The 10,173-nt window shown below is 32.5% G+C and overlaps 2 protein-coding genes across 3 annotated transcripts; both read right to left on the minus strand.

Moving 5' to 3' along the window:
* Positions 1-1,815: 1,815 nt before the first annotated feature.
* LOC132069458 (LIM domain-containing protein WLIM2b-like) lies at positions 1,816-5,415 on the minus strand. 2 transcript variants are annotated; one of them, XM_059462801.1, is made up of 5 exons: positions 5,140-5,414; positions 3,309-3,411; positions 3,185-3,204; positions 2,975-3,064; positions 1,816-2,303 (listed from the first exon to the last, which is right to left on the minus strand). In XM_059462801.1, exons 1-5 carry the CDS (start codon positions 5,272-5,274, stop codon positions 2,022-2,024), a joined length of 630 nt encoding a protein of 209 aa, XP_059318784.1. In that variant the 5' UTR covers positions 5,275-5,414; the 3' UTR covers positions 1,816-2,021. The 2 variants fall into 2 exon arrangements, with proteins under 2 accessions (XP_059318784.1, XP_059318785.1); XM_059462802.1 differs by lacking the exon at positions 2,975-3,064 and having other exon boundaries at positions 5,140-5,415.
* A 659-nt stretch (positions 5,416-6,074) lies between these two features.
* Positions 6,075-9,686, minus strand: LOC132030497 (remorin-like). Its single transcript, XM_059420151.1, has 5 exons — positions 9,334-9,686; positions 9,031-9,081; positions 8,181-8,268; positions 7,694-7,775; positions 6,075-6,473 (listed from the first exon to the last, which is right to left on the minus strand). The coding sequence occupies exons 1-5, from the start codon at positions 9,500-9,502 to the stop codon at positions 6,273-6,275; spliced, it is 591 nt and encodes a 196-aa protein (XP_059276134.1). The 5' UTR covers positions 9,503-9,686; the 3' UTR covers positions 6,075-6,272.
* Between the last annotated feature and the right edge of the window lie 487 nt (positions 9,687-10,173).

Here is a 10,173-nt window from a genome sequence, read left to right on the forward strand (position 1 = left end):
ACCCTACTATAGTTTTTTTTTTTTTGCTTAGCTGTGAATTTCAATATGTTGGGTGTGTCATGTGTGTATTTAAAACGTCAAAATTAAGTTTGACGATTGTGATACACAGCCAAAAGGTGTTCTTGTGACATTTAATCTATTTTTCTTTTTCTTTTATTATGTTTGGAATCTTTGTGGCATTTTTATCTATCGTTTACAATCATTGGATTTGAAGGATTGATTTCTTGTTGTATATAAGTTTTAATTTTAACATATGGTTCAAATTCAAAGCACTGAGAATAGTCACGTGGTTGTTGTAGTAGCGAAATTAGGAATTTCGGTAATTATGTGGCTAAGCTACTTGGCACTAGAAAGTTGAGGATCAAAATTCTGAGAGTGTATGAGAGTTTTACGAAAAGGATATTATTTTCAATTAAGCAGATGAAACCGTTAGAAGAGCGATTGATTGTCTATCCGGTTGTTGTCCTAGTGAATAAGGTTGACACTTTTAGTGTAAAAAAAATAAAAATAAAAACTTTGAACTTGGAGAGTTTGATTTTCCTTCGTTTAGCTCCTAATATGCTCCAGTTGCTAAGTAAGAAGTAAAGTTAGAACTAATGGTCCTTATATTCGTACCAACATGCATGTTTTAATACTGTGAGTCTATGGCCTAAAAAGCAGTGGTTAGGACGAATTTGAAGGAATAAAAACAAGAAAAGATATGAATTGATTCATCCTTTGTCATTTTCTTGCAAAGAAAACAACTTGATTAGGTAATTGATTCTTAGAAGCCGTTTGGACATGAAACTTTTTCTTTAAAAACCATTTAGAGGATTTTTTGTTAGAATTTCAAGATAAGTTTTTCAAATTTGAAATCATTGGAAAAAGTTGAACACATAAAACTATTTTTGTTTTCAAGTGAAATGCATATCAAAATACAATTTTACCTTCTAAAACTCTTATTGTTTTAATTTCAACCAAATTTATGTCCAAACGCCTACTTAATGTAGGGACTATTTGTAACAAAGCTTGTGAAATGGATATTTATCTTGACTAGTCTAGGTTGTTAAATCTTGAGTGTATGTAGTGTGTTGTTCCTTCTTTCGTGATTTCTTCTATATGTTGCTTTCAAGTTATATTATACACTAGCCTAAATGTATCATATACAAATTACACCTCATTATTGATTGGTTTTTTCTCGAACTTGTACATTCATAATAAATTTTCATTTGTTATGAACTTACTTATAAATAAATTCCCAATATTGTCAAGAAATTAATATTGGCTTTGGAGACTCCCACCTTGCAGACACAATCTTCAATTATTGTTTCAACACTTTTTGTGGGGTTTGGAGGGAGACCTTATTAGGAAAAAAGGAAAAGTTGAATGAGAATCCAACATTCACTTTTAGCATATAAAGTACTCCCTCCATTCCATTTTGCTTAACATTATTTATATTTTAGTCTGTTAAAAAAAAACACATTTCTATGTTAAACAATGTAATAAACTTATCAATTTACATTTAATGATATGATTAGACAAACAAATGTCATGTAAGGCTACTAATTTCAAAAGTTCCTTTTTTTACACCACTGTGTTTCTTTTTAGTTTGTTTCGAAACGAATTGCTATCTTTTCTATTTGAACTTTAAACTTTTTATTATACCCTTAATGACGTGACTTAGAGTCACACAAATGCCATAATATATTCAAGGCTATTATTCCAAAAGTCTTTCTTTTCTTTTCTTAAATTTTGTGTTTAATCAAAAAAGCTACATCAAATGAAACAGAGATAGTAATAACTTTATCCGGTGAGCCATGAGTGAAGTCAGTGAACTACCAATCAATTCTCTCTTATCGTGTTTACTCAATCATTCCAGCATTACAACGAAGAAATGAATGAACATAGCCATTTACAATTTGAGCAGTGCGAATATAGACATGTTGTTTAAGTAAAGCTTTAGAAGAAAACATAGAATGAAAAAAAAAAAAAAAAAAAATTAACAATTGCTCTCAATAAATGGATAAAACAAATGTTGCAAATTAACTAGAGCCTTGGTCATCTTGTGTCTCCTTTGGTTTAATTGATTCTTCAGCATTACTATTAGAGCTTTCTTGTTCATTGCTTTGACCTTCACTTGATTTTTTCATTGAAGTAGTTTTGCTGAGATGATTATAGGAACCTTTTTCTTTGAACAATTGAGAGAAATGAGGTTTGCAATAGAGACGTCCATCAAATGCAGCATATGATGATGTTGTAAGTTTACAACCCCCATGAACACACCTGAAGCATAAATTGTGGTACATTTCACCATCCACTGTCACCTGCATTTGTTAATATTTTTTCAGAATTTGTTTTTGCATAGGACATAACAAAAATTATCCTTAAGTTTCGTGTTGGTTTAAAGTAGTCTCGTAAATATACTCCTGAGCAGCTTTCATCCTTTAAGCTTACTAAAAATAAACACGTTTGGTCTTTGTTAAATATTTAACAAACTATATCTGTTAGATTCGATGAAAATGATGGGAAGTGAAAAAAAGAAATATTTGGCGAAAATTCACATTTGAAGGTGTAGTTTTAGCACTTTATATTATTTTTGGTCTATTTTTTGAGCCTGATGTAGCTTTTTTGAATCATAACTTGTGCTAGTTTGTGTGTTTATTGCAACTTTTGTATTCCAATTTCTAAGATTCGATGGGATTTTCCTGGTGTTTCTCGTTAAATCTTTTCTCTCATAGTTCTCCCCAAATCTAACATACTTAATTAGTCAAAATATCTAACGAAAACCAAAAGCGCTCACTTTTGGTAAATTTAAGGGACCAAAACTGCTTAGGAATATATTTATAGCACTACTTTATATGTACTCCAAACATAAAGGACACTTTTTTCATTTTCTCAACCAAGTCATGTGTCAAATTTGTTTCTTGAATAAAAAAGAACTGCAAATTAGTTGATATTAATTAATTCTCAGAAGAAATAAAGTAAAAATACTAACTTTCTCCAATGGGTAAACAGTCTTCTTACAAGCGGCACATTTATCTTGAGTACCAGAAAAAAGAGCTGAAACTTTGCTTGGGCTTCTGTTCTGTAATAATATAATGTTTACAACAAAAAAAAAAAAAAAAAAAAAAATGTTGTATACGACTAGTTATGATAAGTACGAATATTAATGCACATGGTACAATATATGCTATTAATAACATACCAGTTCATTTTGCTTCCCCGCTGCTCAAGAAATAAGGAAACAAACAAATAATTAGGGAAATAAACTAATAATGAAAATTATAGGCTTATTTATAAATTAAAATGCACTAAGTAAAACTAATTACATGATGCAGAATGCTTCAAAGGAGCGCCTCCTTTCTCCTTGTAGATTTGTTCAAAATGAGGCTTGCAATATAATACTCCATCAAGGGTTGAATATGTGCTCAACTGTATTTCAAAAAAAACTCTAAATGTATTATAAGAAGATTAATGTTGATGAAATATTTGACTCAAACATAAAAGGTACACATTGTATTTAATACCAAAAGATAAGCGCAGAAAGGGTTCTTTTTTCCTCATTTTTTGGGAAATGAAACCACTTTTGCGTCATGTTTCTAACTCTAATAAAGTTATACTTTTAACAGGCCGTTTGTATTAGCAGAAAAAAAGTGACTTTTAAGCATAAATGTTTAAAGTACTTTTAAGTACCGAAAGTTATTTTATAAATAAAGTTTTTTAAAAGTAACGTAGTATTGAAAAGTTTAAAAAATATAAGAGATAAAAGGTAAAGTTCTCAAACCAAAATGCTTTTAAGCCAAAAAAAAAAAAAAAAAGTTTAACACGATTTTGGCGGGGCATATTTTTTTGATTTTATGTCTTAATTAAAAGTCTTTGCCAACCATAAGGCATAACTTTTTAAACTATATTTTCTTGTTCTTTTTATTGCATATATTTATTTGAGATGAGAAAAAGTTTGCCTTTGGGGCGACTTTTAGTTATGACTTGTTTTGCCCTCCTTGGAAAGGTGAGGTTTTGCATAATCTTAGTTTTTCCATGAAGGATAAGATTATGCCGGACTTTGTCAGGCATATACACACTTTTCAAGGCCTCTAACCTTGAGGAAAAGTTCTTGCGAATTTGTTATGCCCCTCCGGCATAATCTTAGTTTTTCCTTAAAGATTGTATGCCGGATCCAGCATACACACCCTCCAGCCCTGCCTTGCGAAATTATTTTTTTATTTTATGGCTGAGCAGGAGTTCGAACCCAGAACCTCAAGTATTCGCCCACCTTTCCAAGTGAAGGGCAAAACTTAAAGACCACAAATATGAAGGGTAAAATTTAAAGACCACAAATATGAGGGGCAAAATTTAAAGACCACCCCAAAAGAAGGGCAATCCGCACAAAAAAATGTCTATCAGAGACGTACCCAGGATTTAAAGTTTATGGGTTTTCCCGATCTCAAATTAAAACATAAATAGAGGCCAATAAAGGCCTACATGGTGACTAAAGGATTCAGACACTCAACCAAGAGGGCAACACAACTTAACAAGTTCCTTTTAGGCCTTTCGATCGACAACACACTGTTAATGGGTACCTAACTCGTAATTCTTATTATTTACTAAATTTATCAATACATCTACAGAATTCACACAAAAGTTACTGGGTTCCTCGGAACCCATAGTCAATGCCCTAAATTCGCCCTTGGGTCTATGTAGAAAAATTTCAACAGATTTACATTCTGCAGACTGTCGCTTTTGACCACTCATCCACTCTCCCTTGCAAGGCTGAGGCCCTTTCAATTGGTTCTAATTCTAATTAAGAAGGGGACGGCCCCACCTCCGAATCAATAAAATATAGCGATTTAATTGAAGGGATGTAATGATAAGAGTTATCGTCGTTTGATCAGGGGTCACAGGTTGAAGTCGCGGAAACAATCTCATCCAGATAATGCAAGGTAAGGCTGTAGTTACTTTGGACCGCCATGGTCCAGCCCTTCTCGGCCCGCACGCATAGAAAACCCTAAATGCACCAGATTGCCCCTTTTTAAAAAAAAAAATATCTATTCGAGATGACAAAAAATCAGTATAACTATTTCATGATTATTTTGAAGGAGTCTATCGTTATGCTATTTGCACATGAAAAAATAGTTAAAAGATATAATCACAAGATCTTACTGCAAGCCTTCCATTGCAATGCTTACACCTAAAGCATGTATTATGATAAGCAACACCATTTGTAGAAATCATCTCTGCAATATAAACAGTTTTTTCACAAGCTTTACATTTCTGTTGGTTTCCTGTAAAAGCCATTTTCTTTTGATTATTTCAAAGTCTAAATGGGAATTGAGATTTTGAAATCCTTTTAGCTATCATATATACAAAAGTCTCTATAGCAAAGATTTCGATCTCTATTCCCCAAAGCTACAATAATAGAAAACAAAAAAAATTAGATGATTTGCTATTTCTGTCTATACTAATTATAACCAATTGCATAAAATGAGTGGAAAAGCAAAAATTTAGCTAGCATTTAGGGCACGTAGTGAAAAGGTAGTTAATTCAGTTGGCAGCCAGAAAATGTAATTGGGAAACAAATCAGAAGAAACAATAGAGATGAAATAAAGGAGAATTTATTTTTAATTTATATGCACAAGCACTTGGTTTTAAACAAAGGAAATTGAAGGTAGGAACTAAGTGAATTTTTTAAGACTGAGGATATGACGAATTATCAAATAGTCATGCAGACCTATAAAGAGTGCAAACAATCAAAAATACTGGGGAGAAAAAAAAAATGTTACCAATCCCCTTCTAGTTATTGGGAATAAAAAATGTTGTGTCTGTTCGAGCCTTAAAACAAGCTTGCTTCAGGTATGCTGCCTACATTATTAGTGGTCGGGCTAGATGCCGCGAAAGGGGGTTTATCCGAACCTCCTTTGCCAAAAAATAATTTTTACATTTATCTGGTAGATGATGAACTCCCTTGAGCCTGAAGTGCGGCCCTTCTCCGGACCCTGTGTGAACTCAGACAGGGTGCTCGTGCACCAAGCTCTAATATCTTTCTATTCTTTTTACTCCTTACAGTAAATATAGTATCACAAAAAATTGAACCAAACTTAACAATAATTCTGAGTGTTTGTTCATCACACGTGATTGTTCTATCAAGAATATAAACAAGAACTTTCTCTATAATCTATACACAAGAAGATCATTAAGCAATTACACCCAACCAGCACAGAGAAACAAAAGTAGAAAACAGTATGCAGAGTCTGCATATGATTAATGTTTTTCAGATTTTTAACAAGAAGAAAAATTTAGTAGCCAAAGCATGCAAAGAACTTTTTGGGCAAATTTCCAGCAGCACGAAATTTTGCAGCAGTTTCCTCTACCTTGAGAAAATCTTTGCTTCGTTTCGCTTCAATCATAGCCCTCTTTTCTTCTGCTTCTCTGTGAATTTCAGCCATCTTGTTCTTCATCTTCTCTGCATATTCCGCCTTCTTCCTCTCCAACTCTTCCTGCTCCGATCAAAGGTTCGTACATGAGGGGACACACATACACACACACATATGCTAGAGACATGATTAAGAGATTGTGACATGACAATTGAGATGTAATTGAATCTTCAATTATAGATTTAGAGTGAAAAGAACTCTTAATCTATTATATGGACCGTGGCATAATAATGCTATAAGTGAAAAAGAATATAAAAGAAATATAACTTTGGACTAAAAAGATTTAAGAAAAATGTGGTATACATGTTGCACAGAGTCCTCTGGATTGTGCTTATACATTCCCTTTAGTGTTTCTTAATATAAACATTTGTCTATGAAACCTTCAAACACATAATTTCATCATAAAAATATTAGTCCGCTAAGGAGTTAGAAATCATGAGGCTCAATCAGATCAATCAAGAAACAAGTCATCCGATATAAATATTTTGTTTAAAATGTGTGAAACTCGCCCGGTCGAAGGAGTATAGCTCATGAAATTGTAAATCACGACGAATATGGAGATAAAAAGAGAGTTTAGAGTGAATGACAGAAAGCTCTTTGGCCAGTAATACAATTTGGACTGTTAAAACTTGAAACTTCTCTACATTTACACTTTGAGATATTCAGAGGAAGTTCATATGAGGGCTCAGGCTGCCTTAGCAAAATGCACGACGACGAGTGAGATAACTAGCAATGTACTGATAAATGTTCATGCTTTTGACATATTCTAGGCTGACAAATTATCATCAGTTACACTGTTAGGACCCTGTATCCATATTTTCACAACCGAAATATATGCAGCACCTGTCCAATTACTTGTGATCTAACAATATAGACGTGAGGCTTATCATTAATCTGATATTACAAAAAATTAACATCATCAGATCCTGATCTGGAAAGAATGTCAATGCATTGGTTTTCAGATAAGGCACGACCAGAGGCGGAGAGCTAGAAGGAGGGGGTTTATCCGAACCCACTTTGCCAGAAAGCTTCACTGCATATACAACGTCAATTTTCTTTTATGTACATATAGTAGATGTTGACTCCCTCAGTGAAAATCGTGTCTCCCCCACTGGGCATGAGGCGATGCCTTACGGATCCTAGAAACTAAACTAGCAAGTGAAAAAAGACAGCTATGAAGGTGGCTACAATAGATATCAGTAAGAAGTAACACCAGGGGAAAAACTCAAAAGTGAAAACAGCTAAATGATGCTACTAGTAGGAGTAAGTAACAATAATTTTACCTGAATTTGTCTCAGTTCAGCATCTACAGTTGCCTTCTTTCTGTTCTCCCAAGATCCAACTGCTGACAACTTTTTAAATGCCCTGATATTTTGTTCATATGTTGAATATAATCAACAAACATAGTGAAAACCTTACGCACGAAATTAATATCAACATCTAAATAGCTTCATGGAGTTGAAAATAAGCATATTTAAGTCAGTATGTTGCTCAGACTCAAATACTGGCAGATGTATGTTGAATATAAGCATATGTAACTATGTAAGTAAGAATTTCACATATATTCTTCCATTCACAACAGGAAAGCTAGCTGTAACAGCATTGAAGACGCATTCATTTCACTTTATGTTCAGCTAACAAATTAAAAAGTACATTCTTCTTTTTTCTCTTCTCTCCTTTCTTTTTCCTTAATTACTTTTCTCTGCTGATATCGATTGCCAAAAGGAAAAAAGTAAAACAAATAAAAAGGAATAAAAATTAAAATCATACTTGTTTTCAGCCTTTGCTTTTTCATTGTCTTCCCATGCCTTGATCAAAGCCAATCTTTTCTCTGATTCAACCTTTGCAAGGGCAATATCTATATAAAAATAAATACCATAAAAGATCAACATTATTTTTAGCAATGAAATATAGGAAATTAGCTCAATAGGGAACAGGAACATTAAAATCCTTAAGTGGGAATTGAGCAAAAGTTCAATTAAGCAAAATAGAAGCATGTGTACTTTCAGCATCTCTTGAATTTCAATATTTCTCATATTTCCTCAACTTTTTTTTTTTTTAATTGGTCTTCCAAAAGGTATCATGGTACTCACTTTTGGCCCATTAAACGGTATCAGGCCCATTGAACGGAAAATGCGCTCAGGGCTCGAACTCGATGAGGGACTTTTTTCATTCTTCAACACCCCACCTCACGCCCAGGACTGGCCATCGGGTGCATGGGCAATTTAATTTGGGGGCCCACATCGGGTGAGATGGGTCCTGCTCTGATACCATGTAAAGAAATCAATCATGAGCTTAACTCAACCCCAAAAGCTAACTTATGAGGGGAGGATTGCCTAAGTTCATATAATAACCATCTCATTAACTGATGAGGGACTTTTTTCATTCTTCATCAGTTGAGCCCTATACACTTTTTTTTCTGTTTGGTTTAACTTTACCAACCTTACTCTTTCAGAAAAGAAAACTTCATTCTTAATGTAGTTCTAAGATTCAGGTAGTTCTATATGTTCCCATTTTGGAAATGATCCTCAAAAGCAATAATAATAATAATAACAATAATAATAATAAATCAAATTAAGAAAAACAAACAAAAAAAAAAACAATCAGCTGTCAAATTTACCTCTGTCCTTGGCACCTCCAGTACTTTTCTGAACTCCAGAATCTGCAGCTTCTGTCAGAATCCCAATATTTTAACAAATCAACACTCCCCAAATTAAAATACCAAAAGTAAAAAAAAAAAAAAAAAAAAAAAATATATATATATATATATATATATATATATATATATATATATATATAACTCAAACTACAATACAGTACACTGTGACAAACCAAGAAAACAAAAAGAGAAATCTTTTAAAATGTAAACAAACAATATACTAAAGAAAAAGTATTTAGAAAAATGAATACTAGTAGTATTTACTTTCTGGAGAAGGGGGAGAGATTTTCTGTTTATCCTCTAAATTTGGAACAAGGGCAGAAGCATTTTCTTCAACTTTCTGTTTTGGTTCTTCATTTTTGTGCTCTTTTTCTTGATCAGTTTCTTTAGAAGATTGTGGAGAAACTAGAGGGGTTGCTTCTTCTTCTCCCATAATTGTAACCTATATGATAAAATGTGTTTTTTTATACAAATAATTGTAGCCTAATAGATGACTCTTCAAGAAACTTCAGAGAGTGAATGAAAATTTCAGAAAGAAAACAAAAAAAAGAGAGATGAAGGAAGTAGAAAAAGAGTAGGTAGAACTAGAAATAAGGGAAGTTAAAGTTGCCAAAAAAAGTTACAATCACAGATAGGGAAGGAGTATCCTACTGTGATTTTAATAGCTGTAATAGTGAGCTATAGTCATTTTCTTAAGAAATGTTTAATATTTAATTTTTAAACAGTTTAACAGTATTTTTTTTTACATCATCAGGTGCATTTTAATTTGTTACAACAATTTAAAAGATATTAATTTGGATTGTTATTAATATTTGTGTGTACTTATCTATTAAGAAACCTGATAGTGTTAAAATTCTCAGAGAAGTTAAACTCTTTATAAAATCTTCCTTAATTAACTATAACAGTTGACATCAATGGTTTTTCTTTTTGTACGTGTGTAAAAGAACAGTTCGGGAATGTATCAACCTTAATTTGACTGTTACACAAATCATAATAGTTACTCATTAATTATATTTTGTAACCAATGGGTCCTAATTTTCATTATAACAATAGCGTATTGTATTACAATAATAAATATAGTATATCATAAAAGCTTTCTCTGTA

This window comes from Lycium ferocissimum, chromosome 9 (assembly GCF_029784015.1).
Source record: "Lycium ferocissimum isolate CSIRO_LF1 chromosome 9, AGI_CSIRO_Lferr_CH_V1, whole genome shotgun sequence".
Lineage (NCBI taxonomy): Eukaryota > Viridiplantae > Streptophyta > Magnoliopsida > Solanales > Solanaceae > Lycium > Lycium ferocissimum.